The sequence below is a fragment of the Dioszegia hungarica genome, assembly GCF_025882075.1.
Source record: "Dioszegia hungarica strain PDD-24b-2 chromosome Unknown MKK02contig_8, whole genome shotgun sequence".
Taxonomy (NCBI): domain Eukaryota; kingdom Fungi; phylum Basidiomycota; class Tremellomycetes; order Tremellales; family Bulleribasidiaceae; genus Dioszegia; species Dioszegia hungarica.
The window spans coordinates 1,581,099-1,600,200 of NW_026515770.1; the positions used below are offsets into that span (position 1 = coordinate 1,581,099).

General features: G+C 55.2%; 4 protein-coding genes across 4 annotated transcripts; 3 read left to right on the forward strand and 1 right to left on the reverse strand.

The window, feature by feature from the left end:
• Positions 1-3,992: 3,992 nt before the first annotated feature.
• On the forward strand, positions 3,993-4,529 carry MKK02DRAFT_14153 (uncharacterized protein; the record flags this gene model as incomplete). The annotated part of the gene is made up of 1 exon (XM_053085539.1): positions 3,993-4,529. A coding segment is annotated over one exon (537 nt), but the record flags the coding sequence as incomplete, so codon positions are not given.
• A 2,390-nt stretch (positions 4,530-6,919) lies between these two features.
• MKK02DRAFT_32991 (uncharacterized protein) lies at positions 6,920-11,916 on the forward strand (the record flags this gene model as incomplete). The annotated part of the gene is made up of 17 exons (XM_053088621.1): positions 6,920-7,043; positions 7,135-7,958; positions 8,100-8,162; positions 8,208-8,352; positions 8,523-8,578; positions 8,640-8,924; positions 8,998-9,203; positions 9,315-10,007; positions 10,117-10,180; positions 10,434-10,676; positions 10,760-10,877; positions 10,935-11,043; positions 11,097-11,177; positions 11,235-11,589; positions 11,617-11,619; positions 11,677-11,862; positions 11,911-11,916. 17 exons carry the CDS (start codon positions 6,920-6,922, stop codon positions 11,914-11,916), a joined length of 3,561 nt encoding a protein of 1,186 aa, XP_052945387.1.
• Positions 11,917-12,614: 698 nt separating this feature from the next.
• Positions 12,615-15,878, forward strand: MKK02DRAFT_32992 (uncharacterized protein; the record flags this gene model as incomplete). The annotated part of the gene is given in 13 exon segments (XM_053088622.1): positions 12,615-12,878; positions 12,938-13,079; positions 13,148-13,253; positions 13,323-13,391; positions 13,448-13,991; positions 14,021-14,230; positions 14,373-14,478; positions 14,498-14,502; positions 14,874-15,269; positions 15,322-15,466; positions 15,509-15,562; positions 15,648-15,730; positions 15,759-15,878. The coding sequence occupies 13 exon segments, from the start codon at positions 12,615-12,617 to the stop codon at positions 15,876-15,878; spliced, it is 2,244 nt and encodes a 747-aa protein (XP_052945388.1).
• Positions 15,879-16,837: 959 nt separating this feature from the next.
• On the reverse strand, positions 16,838-18,862 carry MKK02DRAFT_24717 (SAC3/GANP/Nin1/mts3/eIF-3 p25 family-domain-containing protein; the record flags this gene model as incomplete). Its single annotated transcript, XM_053086922.1, has 10 exons — positions 16,838-17,123; positions 17,168-17,375; positions 17,419-17,544; positions 17,600-17,672; positions 17,719-17,853; positions 17,899-17,976; positions 18,026-18,331; positions 18,494-18,551; positions 18,645-18,785; positions 18,834-18,862. The coding sequence occupies 10 exons, from the start codon at positions 18,860-18,862 to the stop codon at positions 16,838-16,840; spliced, it is 1,440 nt and encodes a 479-aa protein (XP_052945389.1).
• Between the last annotated feature and the right edge of the window lie 240 nt (positions 18,863-19,102).

Sequence of the window (19,102 nt, forward strand, 5' to 3'; positions counted from 1 at the left end):
GCTGCGAAACCTTGGAAGCACTAGTGGCAGACCCAGAAAGCGGCCGTAAAAAGATCAACGAATATAAGGCAAGTCTTAAGATGCTGTTGAACAAGGACGTGGTATGGGGTAGGGTGCAGCAAGAGCAATTCAACAGTCAAGGTGTGTTTTTTCGCTAGCCTGTGTGTGAAAGTGCCGGTACGCGCGGCTGATGTTGCAGCTGGTCCGTGCGGTCGATGTGCAGGCTAGGGGCATGCCTGCCTGGTTCGCCTCGAGCCTACTCCGTTTGGCGTAGCGCCGCATGTTGTCCTTACAAGGTACAGTAGGCTTACACTTATCGGTAAGTGCGGTCAGTTGACATGCCCAGATGTATGAGTTGTCTCGCCGCTTTGAAGGGATCAGTACGGGGAAGCCCTACACGCTGTGACCTAAGCCTCAAGCACGGGTGAGTGATCTCCTGGATGTGCGACCTGCTCGTATTCATCCTGACATGCAGAGATCCAGTCCACCCGTCGCTAAGCGGGACAGCTCCAAAGCGGAAGTCTGCCCGCAACCTATCCCCAGAGCGGGATGACCCGCCGAGAGACCCGTCATCGGCGCACCAGCCCCCGCCCGCAAAGATGCGCAAGGTTCGATCGGATGCGGCAGCGCCGGTCGCCCGACCTGCTGCCAATCTCCCGCGGGCCTACACGGTCAGCGACGATGAGGAGGACGTCAAAGCTGCTCCGGCAGACGCTGTCGTCTCGGCGGCAATCGAAGCGCTCAGCGGACTTGCGGCGGAGCTGGAGAGTATCCTGAAACCGCTGGCAGAGGCGGTCATATACGGACTACTACGCGTTTCGCCGTGCTCGAGGACAAGATCAACCTCTTCACAAAGGTGAGTATGCCGTTCATGATACCTGATCTCGTCGTAGGAGCTGATCAGCAGATTGCCGAGCCCCGTCAACACTATCTAGTCACGAGGAAGGAGGCGATAGAGGCGGTGGACGACATCCGCAGAGTCATCAAGCTATTCTCGGAGACGCTTTCGGATGCTGGCAAGGTGGATTGGGATTGGCGGAAGATGCTGGAGTATGCGGATCTCGATGTGGATAGGCTGGAGAAGGTCAGTCTCTTGTTATCATACGCTCAGTTGAGAGTCCGGACTGCGGCTGATCAAATAGGCTGCGAAAAGGCTGTGATATATTAGGGTACTCATCAGCAGCAAATGCAACGACGTGGAACAGCAGCAGTGTCCAAGCGAACGGCAACAGACGGCAACGCGCTCGTCTACTGATCACTTCCTGATCGATACGGTAGTTACGCAAAAGTGCCGTCACCCAGCGCTACCCAGCCCAGCGCTTTCTGCTTCCTATATCATCCGCTTTGGCGCTTTGCTTCCCCAATCATCTCAATAGTATCGCAATCAAAATGTCGTCCCAGAGGCGCGAGGTCAGCCCCGACTCGGACGACTTCGCAGGTCCCGTAAGGCACGCCATTCCGAAGCCCGCCTCTCGCGATCTCCCCAGGAAGTCAGACAAGAAACTGCACCCTAAAAGACAGCCCGTGTGTCGCGTAGTCGATGTCAAGGACCTTGAAATCTGGCAGGTGTCTCATCCACCAGTACCAGACTAATGGTCAATCTCACCACTCACTCGGTGCTGATTCTATCAGGAATGATGCAAAAGCCTAGAGACGCGAATGGCAAAGGTAGATGCTGCCCCGAAGACCGTCTCTGGCTACAAGACGACCCTCAACCAGCTGCTAGATAAGTACGTTATGTGGGGTATTGTGGAGCACGAGCAACCGGGTAATCAACGTATGTGATCCTGCTCGGATGAAGCACTTGAATTTGAAGCTGATGCTCCAGCTGGTCCTTGTAGTCTGTGCATCGACAAAGGCCGTGAATGTGTCGTTCGCCTCGAGCCCACTCGGTCTGGAGTCATCCCACACGTTGTCATTACAAGGTGCTGTAGGCTTATACGACTCTAGGCAAGCGCAGAAAGCTGAATAGCCCAGGTGCATGGGCTGTCTTGCCGGCTTACAAGGATCCCATCGTGGCTGCGATATAAATCTGCAGCGCGGCTGGGGGATGTCCCAAGTGTGAGGCTCACCTTGAGATCTGTTCTAACATAGCAGAGGTCCAGCTGAGCCGTCACACAATCGGCCTGCCCCGAAGCGGAAGTCTGCCTCCGAGCCACATAGAGGGCAAGGTCAAGCCCCGAGGGTCCCGACACCGGCAAATCAAGCCCCGCTCGCAAAAGTTCGCAAACTTCGCCAAAGACTGCCGGCCGCTCGACCTGCTGCCGATATTACACGCGCCTATGCGGTGAGCGACGGTGAAGACGACGTCAAGACGGAGATAAGCGCGGACCCCATCGTTCTCGCCACTGCCACCACATGGCTGACCGAATTCACGGTGTGGGGAAAGCGCAGGCTTGATACAATTCCGCCACACAACGAGGAATGAGGAGGTCCGTGCACAGCACACAGGCGAGGCTGACGAGAGCCATGGATGGCTAAGCGTTGGATAGATCGTCAATCACCGTACATAGCACTAGCCACATACATGTTCATGTAGCTCTTGCTCTGTCTCACCTGCAGCTTGGCCATTCGACACTCGGTGCTACTCCCATCGACATCTATACGGCTCGGCACACTCCTCGTATCCCTCTCATACCCCTCTCCTGTGCGCCAGTCCTCCCTGGTTCACCTCGATCTCCTCTCTTTCGCTAGCCATCACCCGGCTTCCACCCTTTTTCACCACAACGGCGGAGCTGGAGGGTAGATTGCTCTCTGTGGCGGGAAACGGCCTCTTCGTCATCCGAACCCGTCTGTCCGTGCTCAAGGACAATATCAACATCTTCAAGAAGGTGAGCACCTAGATACCTTGGGTGACCGTAGCTGATCATAGATGACCGATCAACCCAGCTCGAAAGTCACGAGGAAGTCACGAGGAAGGAGGCGTTGGAGGCGGTTGACGATATTCGAATGGTGATCAAGATGTTTACCGAGACGCTCTCAGACGCTAGGAAGGTGAATAGGGACATGAAGTATATGCTCAAGTATGCGGATGAGCATACCGATGAGCTCGAGAAGGTCAGTCTGTCGATGTCTTGGCCTACCGGGCGGCAGCTGATCGGACAGGCTGCTAAAATGTTGTAGTGCAGGGAATGGAAATCGTACAAATTCCAGCATGTAATCAATCGTGGTCCTCATCTCAGTTGCTGGGTTTTGGAGAAATCCTTAAGCTATGTTGCTCGTAGCGGATCAGCGCGGTATATGTCTTGGAGTGCCCACGTTGTTGAGGGAGGGAAGCGAGGGGATACGCGCTGCTGAAATATCAGCGCCTTCCCAAGGATTGGACTCCGGCCCAAAGGGAGAAGTTCATGCACAGAGCTTTCAACTATACCCTCATCAAAGGGCGGATATACAGGAGGAATGACAAGGGTCTTCCGAGAGAGTTGGTTCTTACCCGAGAGAGGCAGAGAGAGATTCTCATGAGTCTGCACGAGGGTTCGGGACACAAGGGGAAGCATGCGACTCACTACAAAGTGTGGTCTCGATTCTACTGGCCAAATATCACCAGAGATATCGAGGAGCATATCCGTACCTGCGAGCCTTGTCAGCACAGGGACTACCGGAAGTACGAGGCGGAACTTACTAGTCCGGACGTGCCCACAGTGCTGGGGACTATCCACATCGACTGTACCAAAGTTGGCAAGAAGAACTCCAATGGGGATCCGATTGTTTTGCTGTTGGCTCGAGATAGCTTGACTGGATGGGTCGAAGGGAAGATCGTGGAACGCCAGAACGCGATTACGGTTGCTGAGTGGTTCGAGACCGAGTTTCTTGCTCGGTGGGGTATAGTCGGTCAGGTGACAGCCGACCAAGGACCGGAGTTCAAGGGTGAATTCAAGCAGATGTTAGCGAGGTATAAGATCAAGTACGTCAATACTAGCTCTTACAACCCGGCGGCGAACGGAGTGGTGGAGAATGGGAACAAGTCCATCAAGGAGGCTATCTTCAAGAGATGCCGAGGGGATGCTTCGAAGTGGGCAGTGCATCTTCCGTACGCACTTTGGGCAGACAGGTCCACTGTGAGGAGGTCGACCGGCTTCTCTCCGTTCTACATGATGTTCGGGCAAGAGCCTGTGCTTCCGATCGATTGGGAGGAGAGTACTATGCTTATCAGCAACTGGGAAAATGTCAAGGACACCTCAGATTTGATCGAGGCTAGGATGGTGCAGTTGGAGAGGAAGCAGGAGGACTTACAGCTGGCAAGAGTCAGAGCTCAGAAGTCTAGGCAGGCGAGCATCGAGCATGCCAATCAAGCTCGTGAGCTGAGGCATCGAGGTCGAGACTTCAAGATTGGGGAGTTGGTACTCGTTCGCAACAATCAGCAGGACAATGGTCAGACGATCAGAAGTTTGGATAGATGGAGGGGACCTTTCCGGATTGCGGATATATCGGATATATCGGATAGGGGATCGATGAAGCTTGCCGAGCTGGATGGGACCCTGCTTCGAGAGAAGGTTGGTCACAACCGCATTCGGAGGTTCTACACTCGTGCTGCAATGGAGGTCACTCTGCTCGAAGAGCTGGGCTTGCCAACAGACGAAGTGATGTATGCAGACGCAGAGGTGGTGGATGGTGAGGACTTGACAGCTTTGTTCAAGTAGCCAGACTTCCGTCGGAAGTGGAGGGAGGCCGAAAAAGGAGCGAAAAGTGAAAACTGGGGTAGCGGAAGCAAAACCCAGAGTTTGGGGGAGCGAAAAGCCAGCCAAGATAGCTGCTGCTTTCTACATCGTTCTTGATCACCCTTGATCAGTCTACATCATTCTTGATCACCCGTGATCAGTCTTGTTTCTTTTGATCACACTCGATCCTATCAACAACGATGTCCCGACCGGACGAAGAAGAACTGGTGGACTACGATGAGGCGTATGAGGAGTCATTCGTGCCCTCAGTGAACGGGCCGGGCCAGTCGACAAAGGGGCAATTGGAAGCTGAGTTCGCTGCGAAGGTTGCCATACCCGGAGAGGATGACGAGTTACTGGGCATTGCTGCTCCCGATGGAATGGTCTGGAGCGAGGAGGAGGAGAAATTTGTTCGTATAGAAGAAGAGTTGGTGGATTATGATGAGACGCCGCTCCAGACCATTCCATCGAGAGCAGCAATGCCCAGTAACTCGTCCGTAAGGGACCGAGCCAGTTGTTACACTGCTCGGAGGTATTGGAGGTGGTTGTACCGTAGCGAGGGAGGGGGAAGGCGTAGGTTGCCCATTGGTCGTGGGGGATGGAGTTGATATAGAAGGCCGCGTCCGGGTTCTCGCTCTCCAGCGCCGAGAGGTGTTGCTTGAACTCCACCTCGGTTTTGGCGTACAGCATGGAGTTGAAGTAATCGACCGCTTTGGCCTTGTATGCCTCCTTGATATTGGCTCGCAGATGCTGAGCGCAATGACCGTGATGGGCGGCAGGGAGGACGGTACCGACGGCGTTGAGCAGGCCTTTCTGCCGGTCCGACACGATGACGACGCCCTCGAATGCGAGACTGGGAAGGGCGACGAGGAGGTTCTGGCAGAACCAGCTCCAGGTGGCGGTGGACTCCGACTTGACGAGCGCCCAAGCGAGGATGACGATATGACCCTCGCAGTCAGACGTGGAGGCGAGGAGGAGGTTGTAGGTATTGTGGGCGCGAGAGTATGTCCCGTCCAGGGTGAGGAGAGGCCGAGAGTGGTGGAAGAATGTCCGCGCCGGCGATGGGGAGACAAAGAGGCCCAATATCGCCACGTCCTCTTCATCGTCATCGCCACTGTCCCCATCCTCTGAGTCCCTGCCGTCCCCACCCTGCCCAGCTCCATCTCTACGCTCCCGATACCCATCCAGAGGCTTGTCCGTCTGGAGATCCAGATGAGCCTGCGGATCCCGCTGGGCTAGCAGGTCCATATAGGCGGGGAGACGACGGAAGTCGGCGCAGTGGTTGGCCGCGGTGTCCCCCCTAATCTCCTGTACCGCGCGCGAGACGGCCTGGCGGCTCAGATCGTCGATGGTGGAAGCGCGGAGGGGACCGATGAGACCTTTGGCGGAGGCTTCGGCGAGAGGGGTGCCTTTGTTGAGTCGTGTGGCCTGCATGTGTCAGCTATATCAAAGCCAATAGTTGCGTTATTGACTCACCTCGGCGAGAATGAAGCCCCTTTGTCTCGCTCCAAGTCGCGCGGGAACGCCGTGAGGAGAGCAAGTGTGTTCGTCGATGAGAGTTTGAACGATACACCCGCCCGACGCCCCGTGCGACTTGAGGTAGACACGATATTTACAACCGTCCTCCTTCTTGAGCGCGCACGAAAGTATCCGCGATCCCGTCGGCGCCTTCTCCGCCTTGACGGACGCCTTGCGCTGAGCAAGAGAGTGGTGGGTGATGGCGATTTTGGCAGTGTCGAAAGAGCCGAAGGTCTGCTTGGCGTAAAGGACAGTGGTAGGGGCAAATGAGGTAGCGGGGGCGAAGGTTGGTTGATTACTGCGACGCGTCAGAATGGGCCACAATAGTCCTTAATGCGCGAGACTACCTACTCTGACATGATGAGAGACGGCGGTAGGGCTAGTAATAGTGCTTGGCTGGCTGATGTTGTTGCTACGTGGGTATAGAAGCGGAAAGTGGAGAGGTGAAGGAGCGGAGAGGAGAGGATCAAAACAAATACAACGCGTCGCGGGGCCGGCACACTGCCGGCATGATAACAAGCCGAAACTATCCGGCTTCGTCCTTTAGGCATCCTTTAGGCCGGACTTCGTCTTTTAGACAGTGGCGGAAAGGCTTCGTCTTTTACGGACAAATACATTTCGGTCATCGTCTTTTAAACATATGCTCAAAGGATCACCTTCCTCGAGCCTCTTGGCGCAGACTTGGACTACACCCTCTGATAGTCTACATCTCCCTCTCATACCATCCTGCTGCCATAGCGACGATGGCACCGATTCAGCTGCTCGACGACCTCTGGGGCGTTGTCATATCCCACCTTCGGCGTCCCCTACCCACCCCGAACGGGAAGAATGAGTGGAGATCCGTCTCTCAACCGGACCTCATCCGGTGTATGAGAGTGAACAGGGTAAGCCCGCTACAAACTAAGCTTGAGGGACGCTCTAGCAGAGTCTCCATCACAGAAGTGTTGCTGAAACCTAGGTTTGGAATCACTGCGCAGCTCAGCACCTATACAAAGTCGTCGTCACGGACCGTCCAGCCCAGCCGCCCAGCTCGCCGTCGGTATTCTGGGAGGGACGGACGGAGGTGTTCCAGCTGCACGAGGCATCAAATCCAAAGCCCAGCTATTCGGTTATGAGCGACTATTCCTCGAATACGGACCCACCCCGGAGAATAACGGGCCCACATATCACCAGATCATGAAGGCCAAGGCCGGTTCTAGGATGTTCGACTTTATCGCCCCTGATGGTCGGATGCGCAAGCATCTGATCCTCCAGGAGGCGAATGGAATAACCGCAGGCATCTCTGCCAGGAGACGTCATCTCATCCGGCTGAAAGGCGTTGCCACCGGGGCATTCCTTGACGGACAGAGGCGCACATACCCTCGGCGATGGGCGTCGAATGAGGAAATGAAGGAGATGTCGCCTACCATCCAGAAGGCACAGTTCGTTCTTTCGAGTCTGATCGACCGGCCAAGGGTCATTACCTTCTGCCAACGGATCGAAAACGGTCCCCTGGCCTACTTGGCTCTCATCGACTACCCCAATGCCGGCGGCGGGAAATTGCTCCAACACCGACTGCATGTCGAGTCCCTCGAATGCCAGGTCCCCGTCGTCTTTCGCGGCCAAAGCAGGTGGTACCTCACCACACACCTCCTCCTCGGCGATGACGCGGCGAGGTTCCAGCAGGGCTCGGAGCTGGTGGTGATGAGCATCGGCAACCTGATCGAGAGTCGGGAGGGAAAGATCAAGAACTGGTTGAAGGAAGAGGGGAGACGGAGGATTGCAAAGGATCCGAGTCTGACGGTTAGAGATCCTCCTCTCGTCTAGTCTCAATCGAGGTGGCTTCAGGAGTATAGTGGAGAAGGAGGTCAGGAACTGTGTCCCCTTGTTTTATGAACAGGGATACCACGTACCAAAATCTCGATCTCAGAATGAGTGTGGAAGTTGGGATCGATGGCGGAGGCGCCGCCCTGCGAGGTGTGTGGCTGGTGCTCGGACGATATCCCCGTGAGTGCTCAGGCTATAGTCAGGGGGATAAGCTAATTACCCTAGCCCGAATCATATGACTGGTTCGCCATCAACCGGCGGGACAGCGAAACTGGCGAGATTGTGGTGACCAGAGAGCCTAGGTGGCAGGATGAGGACACTGATGAGGGCGACGAGGAAGACGATGGGGAGTATAGTGATGAGGAGCCCCGTGAGCACGGTTAACTGTGTCATGTGCCGGGATGCTGGGGCGGGAAGGATCACCATTTGCACTAGCTGCTGGCGGAGATGGGGCGGATACTGGCGGATAGGTTGTGGCTGAGCGAAACATGAATTCTTGGCGGTGATGGACTAGGTAGACAGATAGCGCGACTCTAGCAGTACGTTCCTATAGCTCGAACCTTGTAGCTCCTGTACCTTCCTGTACTCCATGTAGGGTGGGTACCGAGATCTCGCACGCAAGCAAGAATCTGAATGGGTCGTGCCGCATTCCTCGAGCGGCATGCCGTACGGCCGCAAGCTCATGCGCTCTTGCCCGAAACCCGCCCGATTAGCGGAGCTGTCTTTGATTTTGCGTACACCTTACTCATGTCACACTCGACCATGTCTCATTCTACCAGCGAGAAGAGCGCGACGAGCCAAAAGGAGCGAGCGCAGCTGCCGCCGGAGATATGGGTCCAGGTCTCAGGCTATTTGCAGAAGCCCCTCCCTCGCCCTACTGGCAAATGCCAGCGGTCCGATATACGACAGACGTCGCTCGCAGTAGCCATGCGCGTTTCGAAAGTGGGTTACGAAGAGCTACGCCTAGTATCGAATCACTTAGCATGAGGTACCATATCGCTAATGCTTTATATAGCTGTTCAATAACATCGCCTCTCCCCTCCTGTATAAGAACGTGATCGCCGACGACTTCTCCCTCCTCACCGCCAACCTCTTTGGCGGTCCAGCTGCGAAAGGTATACAAAGCAAATCGCAGCTGCTCGAGCAATGTCAGCACCTCTACCTCGAGTACTCATCTTTCGCGCCAACTTACCTCGAAATCATGCGAGACGGCCCCCGCGCGTACCGCCTCATTCCCTAGGAGATGGTCAATCGCTCCAGGCTGGTCAAACTCTGCAACCACGAGTGCAACAAGATCATTACCGCCGCCAGGGGATTATTGCTCTCTGTCAGTCGAGCCAAATTGCGTAGTCTGGCGACGGGGGCGTTCTTAGGCGGGCAAGATGAGATCTGGAAGGAGGTCTGGTCGGACGAGCTCGGCCAGCAATTCGGTCGCGCCCAGGTGAAACTCGCCCATATCGTCAAGGACACGCAGCCGGCCCAGTATTGCTCAAGGACGAGGCGCGGTCCCCTCTACATCCCCATCATGATCCCCCACGTCACTTATCCGCGCACATTCTATCACCAAAAAGAGCACACCACCGCGGACCTGCGTCACTGCCTCCATTACGATGGGTCCGAGGCGTTCTACCCGCCCCTCATACTGGCTGGGAAATCTCGGTGGGACTTTACCCTAGCGGAAATCGATGATCCCGAGGAGCAGACGACGGTGGGGTGGAATATGGTGGCGGAGATGGTCAGGCGGTGGATAGGGGATAGGGCCGAGTATCTGACAAGGATCGACGAGGAGGACAAGCCAACTCTACCAGATACGCCCTATCTCGACCTGGACATCTACGTACCGAGGGCAATGTTGAGGCCTGATACCAAGGAAACGATGTTGGAACTGTTGGGTCAGATAAGGGAGACGCAATTGGCCACGTCGAATACGTCCGAGTCGCAATCTGGGAAAGACGTTATCCGGTGGCACAAGCTCGAGGATGCTCCTAAGTGCGAAGGTTGTGGGTCTCTACCGACGATCTTCCGGTGAGTCTTTGACTCCAACTTGAACAAGGGAGGAGATGTAGGTCGGTGCTGACTTGACAGGAGGAGGATGAGGCGTTACTTCCGGAATGGGCGAAGGGATCCGCTAGAGGGAGATGATGGCCTGTAAAGGGGATTTTGGTGTTCTCATCCGTGGTCAGAGTCACACTGTGGAGGTGAGTAGCCTCGTGAAGCCTCATACCACAGGAGTGAGGCTTGGGCTTACCCCTCGCAGCTAGAAATGCCTCTATAGGCCTGAACCGATGCACAGCTGGCTATTACAAGGGTGACGTCATCTGTGTGTTTCAGGTCCGCGAAGCGAACTCTAATCCGCCACACGCTTCCTTTCGCCTCGCTCATCAATTTCTTTCCTTCATCCCTACTTATACACCATAAACCACCATCATGGAGCCAGGCGACACCAAAGAGGGAATCCTCCCCAAGAAATGGGCCCCTCGCGGCTCGCACGACAACCCGTACCTTGTCGCGGACTCGGACGATGAGCGGGAGGTGGCAGTCCCGCCGCAGCCGGCTGTCGGCGCAGGACTGGTGCCTCGACCAATCGTTCCGGAGCAGCCACAACTCTGTGCAAAGAAGCGGAAGCCCAGTCACGCCTATCGACAGCCTGCATGCCGGCCGATCAAAGACATTCGGAAACACGACCTGTGGAAGGTGAGATTGCGATTTGTGCTGCGTCGTTCCATCGGGAAGGAACCACTGCTGATCCTCCGAAGATGTGCTGCATACGAATACAGCACGATATCGCTCATAGGTCAGGTAGCTCAATCCACCACAGGCATCGTCACCTGACCCTCATGATGGACCCTGATGCCAATTGGGCTATCGTAGATGAGCTTGAGGGACCGAGCAAGGGTGAGCATTGTCTGTTCCACTCTGTTCCGAAGTACTTCTAGAGTCCTGACTATACAGATGGAGAAGTCGATGGGCCCTGTCAGAACTGCAGGGCTCAAGAAGAGAAGACAGATTGCATTGTGGAGGTCGAGATTATCCCTGGCGAACCCCACCGAGTGATCAGAAGGTGAGCTACTTCCTTCCTCACATCTACCGTATGGACTATCATGCTAATCAAAGGTGCATGTGCTGTATTGTTCAGGAGAAGAGGTGTGATATGACCCTGCACGGAAATGCTCACACTCAACAAATGATCAATGCGTGAGTACCAAGCATAGTCTTCTCAAGATGTGCTGCACGCAGAAGTTGATCGACTAGTGTCCGTAACACACCGGCAGTCCGAGCAGCTTTCGGCCTCCGGCAACTCGGCCCTATCCCCGATCGCGAACCTGCTACTCTCGGATCGACCAGCGACGCGGAAGTGCAGGAAGCTGATCAAAGCCACCTCGCAAGGAGCGTCAAGCGCAGGCGCGTCTTCTCACCCGATATCACTCCACCTCCCTCCGCCACGCCAGAAAGAGCCGGTCGCAGCAATTCGCAGCCGAGTCAATCGCCATCGGTGGATGAAGCCCTCAATTTGGCGGTCACGAACATCCAGGAGTTTGTTGAGCGGATGAGGAAGATGCTTGTAGATCAGATGGGCGACTACGAGATCAAGATCCTGTTTGAGGGAGTTCAGGGTTAGATTGACATTGTGAAGCGCGTGAGTCCTCCTTGTCCCAGTGATCATTACCAGCAGTCACTCGGGCTGATATATCAGAGCTTGAGCACAGGAGCCGGGACCAGGGTCGCCAGCGCCAGCGTATCATCTGCGGTCACATTCATCGGCGCCTTCACCCAAGAGCTCAAGGATATACTGGCGGGACAGGCGGAAGGTGGAAAGTTGCGCTTTGTGATGAAGAACATGTTCACCGTAGTGAACGGACATATTGACACCTTGCAGCAAGTGAGTGATGGCGAGTTTGTCTAGTAGGGTCACAGCTGACGGAGCCAGCTTTGATTCGATGGAGCGTTCCAGGTGACATTTCGACAAGGGGTTTTGTTGGCTTGAATGGGTCCACGGTAGAGCGTAAACAAACAAGGCGTCGCGGCACTCCCATCCATTGGGACAGTGGAGGAGTCGCGACCCGTATAGACCGGTAGCGACCGGTATATACTCGTATCTACTCGCGGCGACCGGTAGCTATCGGTAGCGACCGATAGCGACTGGTAGCGACTGGTAGCGACCGGTAGCGACTGGTAGCGACCGGTAGCGACTGAGTAGCGACTCGTAGCGACTGAGCAGCGACTCGTAGCGACTCGTCGCGACTCGTAGCGACTCAAGTAGATAGCCAGTAGCTAGGACCCCAGTCAGCACTATATAAGGAGCAGTAGTCAAGCCCTATGCATCCCCAGTCTGCTCTTGAAAACTTAACAGGTTTGCGGTACATAGAGCTTAGTTGACAACATGCAATACATATGCGGGTATGCCAGTATCACACATCATCAGCTGAGGTCATATATTCCCAAAACCTTGCTTCCCGAGGGGTTGCGGGCGACAGCGACTCGTGTATATGGCGGGCCTATAGTGGCAGCCCCTCGCGTTTCAGATAAAATTGAAGTGCCTTCTTTTTGAGTTCACGTGCATTCGCATTCCCAATCCCTTTCGTTCTTTCTTCCCTCTTCCCTCGTCAGCTCTATATCTTTCCGCTTGGCAGTATGTCTAGCTCCCATCCATCCCTTAAGCGAGGGGCTGGTACCCAGGACGACCCCGAATTGCTCTATTCGGACGACGGGGAGTCGTATCTGACCGAGGAGGAAGAGGATGACATCAGAGTCAAGAAAGAAGGCGATGATGCAGAGAAGAAAGGGGATCCACACTCGCTTCATTCGGATAGCTCTGAGAGACCCAAGTCGGCATACGAATACCATCAGCCAGCCTTCCGCTTGGTTCCGGACGTCAAACAACACCCTACGTACGAGGTAAGGGACGCTTACAGTAAAGCTAATCCTTACTTGAGGTAGGGAGCTGACCACTGCAGACATGTCGAAATACTATGCTGGGAAGAATACGGACCAGCTCAAGCGCAACGACTGTGAGGGGCTTCCAGAGCCTCCTCGCGCACTTGGTCGACCCCAAGTCCGTCTGGGGTATCATCGAGCGCCCTCCAGACGGTGCGCAAGGTGAGTGATGGGTTTCAGAATGACATGAGAGAAGGAAGTACCACAAGGAGCAAGTACTGATGAAGCAGTACATCAGTGCACGCGGTGTGCTGCGCATGTCGATCGCGAGTGTATTGTCCGTCTCGAGCACATCACTGTGGGGTTGGATCCACTCTCTTACAAAGTTGTGTCAAGGTAAGCCGGTGACTTAAAGACACGTGTCCTGTCGTTCTTGTCGTCGTTCGAGGTACTGATGATGCTCAGGTGCATAATCTGCATGACTAAGTCTAGGAGCTGTAGTATCACAAAGAGTCGGAACTCTGTCTCCAAGCGGTTAGTCTCGGTCCTCGTCTGAGCTTGAAGACATGGTCGTATGCTGAGACCTGTAGCATACGTTCCAGCCCATCTGAACGCTCCATTTCTAGGCAACCTCAAGGCTCCTGGGCAGGCCCCTCGACATCTGCGCCTCCGAATCAAGCACAGACCCGGGCGGAACGTTACAAGGGCGTTCCTTCAGGTGTCCGAAGCGTCGCTCCTGTTATACGGTCCCAGCGGCAACCCCAACTCCCGGCTTCGAAGAGCACTAATTCGACCGCACCCGCCAATATCGGTCCCACGCCTGCGCACACGCTTACCAGCAAGGCAGATACCGCGGAGGCCAGACACGGGATCGCGCAGACCCAGCAAACCACCATCACCAGCATTTGCCGGTCTCATCCGCCCCTCGCCAACGGCGCCTCCCTACCCAAAGACAAACCCCCTCCTCCCGGTCGCGGCCCTAGCGTCGCAAAACTTCTCTCGGCTCTGGACGATATCGAGGCCTTCTCGATCCGCGGACAGGAGCTCCTCTCTCTCAATGGCCAGGTCGAGCTTCCATGGGAGACAAAGTCAATCTTCAAGATGCTGGGGGTCGAGTTGACAGTACTTCGGCGTGTGAGTCTTCTTATCGCTTCGCAGTGGAGATATACGAAGCTGACAACTGGATCGGTTCGGCGGAACCAGCGGCTGCTGGCTCTAGCTCGGACAACGCGCGCGCGCTGGGAGCCGTCCGATACATCGAGGAGTTCAGGGGTCATTTGAAGGAGAGGATTGAGAAGAACAACGGAGTCCTCGGGTTCGAGCTCAAGACCCAGTTTCGCTTGATGGAGGAGCACCAAGCGGTGATCAACGAGGTGAGTAGGAACTCCGCTGATAATGTCTGAGACTCACTAGGCTGGTCGAGCTGATATGGATCAGGCGTTGGGACTATCTCGGGAGTGATTTGCGTTTGCTCAGGTGCACGGAGAAAAGAGTTGGGATATACATCATACATAGGGAGGAGATATCATTGCATCTGTACAAGTCGGTAGGGGTGTGCTCACAATCTCGATGGACACGTATTTATGGCGGACCGCTCTCCCATCTACTGACACCTCGCCGAGTGGGTGATTGAGTCGTAGGTGCAGTGAGTGCTCCGGGACGACGACGGGGCGAGCGTGAGCGGGTGATAGGCTGTCAATGCGCGCATACGTAGCTGGCCCCGGGTGTGGAGTAGGGAAGCGACCGTGTGCTGGACCAAGCCGAAGTGGCGTTTGGAGCTGCGCCGGGCACAGAGGTCTGACTTTGATCGCTATGTGCCTTGTGTAGTGCACGTCACTCTGACGTGAACCAACCAGTTTATGGGCTCCGGAGATCACCTTGTTTTGCCCGCCTCCCGAGTTCCGCCTCAACTCCACATTCCTCAGGGGCGGAACCTAATCTGAAACACGGTCGAAGAAGGTCACTCAACTTCTTCTCATCTACCCTTCAACCTCATCTCACTTCCTCTCCACACAGTCTTTGGGATCTACCATGTCCAGAGATATCAGTAACTCTTCGCAAACGCCCGTCATTGTGGAGGACGACAGCTCGGACGATATCATATCCGGCCTCTCTTCGGCCGAAACGGACGCCTCTGACTTCATCCACGATGTCCCAGTCCATCAGCGTCAGTCCAACGCGAGCGATGACGATTACGAGGAAGGGCGGAAGCGAAAGAGTGTCGGGAGGGGTGCCGGACCCTCCCAGCCTGTCAAAAGGAAGAGGAAGTCGGTGGTCACATCCGACGACAAGCAGGAGGATGAAGAGGAGTCGGAGGAGGAGAATGAGATCGATGATGGGGGGCTGAGCGAGCTCTTTGTTCAGAAGGCTGTGCGGGTCATTGTCAAGATCAAGCTCAATTCCGTATGGGATGTGAGTTCTGGTCTTCACAACTTCCCCAGTAGCTGACCAGCTGATCGTATAGCAAGCCAACAGGAAGGCTCGGGATACCCAGAACGACCGCGAGGCAAGCTCTAGCGCCAGGAAGTGCGCGAGATCGGTCCGCCGGTATCTCCAGGAGGAGGATACGATTTGGGGATCGGTCAAGACAAAGCAGGAAGACGGTTTAGGTACGCCACACCCCTGAGACAGAGATACACGCTGATGAGCAGACGGCCGGTGCCAGGCCTGTTCTAAGCGAGACAGCGACTGCGTTGTGCAGCTGCGTAAGTTCGGCTCAATGACCCCAGTGCACCGGATAGCCTCTGCGTAAGTTTCTCAGCTCTTCTTCGGTATTGTATATCAGCTGAGTCGGCGTTCAGATGTGTACACTGCATCGCCACCGCCAAAAACTGCAGCCTCAGCCGGGAGTGGCAAGCGATAGATCCTGGACCGTGAGTGTCTCTCGCTGCGACACACAAGGGCTTGAAGAGGCGGCCGCGTCCGAAAAAGGCCAGAGTGGTGCACGACGGCATGTTCGAGGGGCGGGCGGTCTCGCCTGGTCTCGCCTGGTTACACGCCACTAACCCTCATCCGGTATAAGAGATCTGAGCTCACCAAGCAGCAGCGCACAACTTGAATCCTCCCCTGCTCCCCCAGCGAGCTCCGCAGCAAGGCGAAAACGGCCTACTCCCCTCTTTCTGCCGGCATCAGCCCGGGCATCGGTAGAAGGCACTCCGCCAGCTTCGACGCTCGTCAACGACAGCCGGAACAGCGCGGAAAGCTCCACCCCCGGCGTACACAGCAAGAAAGTCAGCAGAGCCGAAGCTGTAGAAGCCATCGACCACATGGCCGGATTCACCGCTGCTGTTCGTGAGGATCTTGTCAAGGAGGGAAAGTTGAGCTTTATGGTGCAGGTGGCAATGAAGCAGACGGAAGACATGATAGAGGTCTTGAGAAAGGTGAGCGGAGGCCAGGTGGCTATGCTGGTAGCTGACAAACTAGGCGGCGGATCAACTCCCTTGAGCGATGACCATTCGCCTGATGGTGTACGAGGAATATGGGGGATCGACATGGAGCAGGCGGTCGTCAATTAGTTCATGTGAGGGAGAGTAAGTAGTCAGGCTATAGTGACAGACCTTGAGTAGCGAGGAGATGTAGCTTGTTTCCGTCATGTTGGTGGACCCGAGCAGAGAGACGAGACGAGACTCGAGCGGACCTAGATATCTAGATACCAGTGAATAGGAAGGTATCAGCGCAGAGACAGAACCGGAATGACAGTATAGCTATACCTGCATGGAGTGCTCGAGTACGTGATGCTGCACCCCAAATCCACGCCAACCAGCTTCAAAAAGACACGCCGTCAACGTATTACCTCCCTGCGCATACCGCCCGACCGCCCGCTGGATCCGCATAAAGTCAGCTCGAATCGATACCTTACCTATTGTCCTTGTGACCCGATAGCCCGTACGATAGTCCGGACCGAATGAGGTTAACCAGCAAGGTCGATTACGGGAGCAGGTGGCGAAGTATGCCGCCAAGCCGTTGATGAGCGGTGGCGACTACACCACCTGCCCCTTCAAGTCGACGATGCGGTACTTTTCCAACCCCCGCACAATCTGTCCGGCCGCCTTCTTGGCGTCCCAGATGAGCTCGGCGAGGGGCGTTGGTTTTGGCTTTGGGGCGGGATTCCAAGCTGCAGATTTGGTCTTGGCGGCAGGGGCTGTTTCGGGGAGGGTAGGGTTCGTGAAGATGGCGGCTTCGTGGTGTTCGAGGAAGTTGTGAGCGTCTTCTTCGTTCTCGAAGGCTAGGAGACGGGTGATGTAGGCGAGAGGAAGGGTGATATAACTGTAAAGTCAGCGTATAGTCTCAAGGAAAAAAAGAGGACTGACGCTTTGGACATGACGGCGAGAGCAGCCATGCGTTCCCGCTCGACGAAATGGTCCATGATGTATCCGCTCATATTGGGTGCGGTGTTGAAGAGACGGAAGAAGCGGGCGTAGTTGGATGTAGCAAGGGAAGCATGCACCTGGAGAGCATGATGGATGGAGGGGTCGGCCTTTTCCGCCGGGGTTAGCTGGGCCAACAGAGAGGCCATATCTGGTTGTCAGTGACTATCGGGAACGAAGAGAGGGGAACTGACCACTTCTGTTCTTGGTATGCAATAGGTAGATGATGCGGTACGAGAGGAATTCTTGGGGATGGCCGCCGATGCCGAGCTCATAGAGCTGACGTAGCATCGATTGGCACTGATTGTACTCGCCTAGGTCTTTCTGTCAATATCAGCTCCCTGTCTCCGTCAACATGCGGGAAGTCAGCCGAACTCGCCGCTTCTAATGCTATTCTGGCGTGGATTTCGTACACTTCCACAGTGAAAGTGTTCTTGATCCGTTGTACCTGAAGATCAGCTACGCTACGCATTATCACCGAGTATAGTACTCACAGTTAGATCCTGACGCATACTCTTGAACTGGTCGACCGCGTAAGCGTAGTTATGGTTGTCTTTCCACTTGGTCTTGAGAAGGTGCAGAGTTTGTTTGAGGATGGGAAGAGGGCGTATATCAGCTGGAGATGGTTCCTGATGATCAGCTCCTGACTAGCCGGTATTTAGATTAGGCCTTACCGAGGTCAATCTGAGATATGACTTTTCGAGCTTCGTACTGGTACCTTTGATTGTGAAATGGTCCCAGTCAATAACGTTCTGCTTCGTCAGCTGTTGTCGAAACACCAAGTGTAAACACGATACTTACTGGGTCTATCTCCATAGCTTCCACTCCCCCATACCCTAGTCCGCCCTTTCCGCGCAACCTCTTCTTCGGCCCCATCGCCCCAGCCAACATGTCCTGCTCGTCCGGGTCAAACCATTCCGATGCTCCCATCGAATTTGGATCTGCTCCTCCACCACCCAATCCTGGCTTGGAGAATCTCGCAGCGCGTCTAGCGAGGGCCTCGGACTCGGCTAGGGTGGTGAAGTGGTAGGGAGTAAGCATTGATTTGCTAGAATCATCGTCGCTGCATGTCAGCGGTACTCTCGACCGCAGGAGGAAAATGGTCTGCTCACTTCTTTCTCTTCTTCTTTTTAGTGTTCAACGGGGCATCAACCTTCTGTCCACTGGGGCCGCCGTTGGTACTTGGCCCTCCATGTGGAGTAGAATAAGGGTTGGGGGCAGGATAAGGGTTAGGAGCAGAATAATGAGCAGGGTACGATGAGAAGGGACCCGGGACAGCATTAGGCGGTGGTATGGCTTGTGCTGATCGTGCAGCATAGGGACTGGTCTGTGCCTGCAGGACGTGCGTGGTGCGATGGGCCTGGGCTTTGAGGCTGGAGGGTCAGCTGATTCGGCAGCGATGTCAGTACCAAATACTCACGCTTGTAATTCCACCTTGGACCAGTCTGTCGAATTCAAAGTACCATCTGCGTGCGCCTTGAAGAGCACCTGCTTCAACTCGAGGTTGACCGCTGTCTTGTTGGATGGGGTTGCCTTTGAGAGGCATTCCTGTACCCAAGCCCTGTTCAGTCAGCGGCAAGTCACGAGAGGGTAGACAGGCTGAACTCACTTCAGCTCAGGTGGCCACGAGGATGACATTGTTGACGAGGGACGTTAGTATGATCTCGATATAGGTGCAGAGGCCAGAGGTGCGAGGCAGGGTAGAGGACGGAGAGGCGGGCTGAAAAGGGCGAATCCACGCAAAGAGACCGCCTAGACGGGAAAGTTGAGCCACTTTGTCGGCTGAAATTGGTCGCTATCTGTTCAGACGTCTACAGAGCTAGTGCTGGTGCGTGCCGGGGAGAGCCTATGGTAATAGGGATTTGGAGCCATATAGTC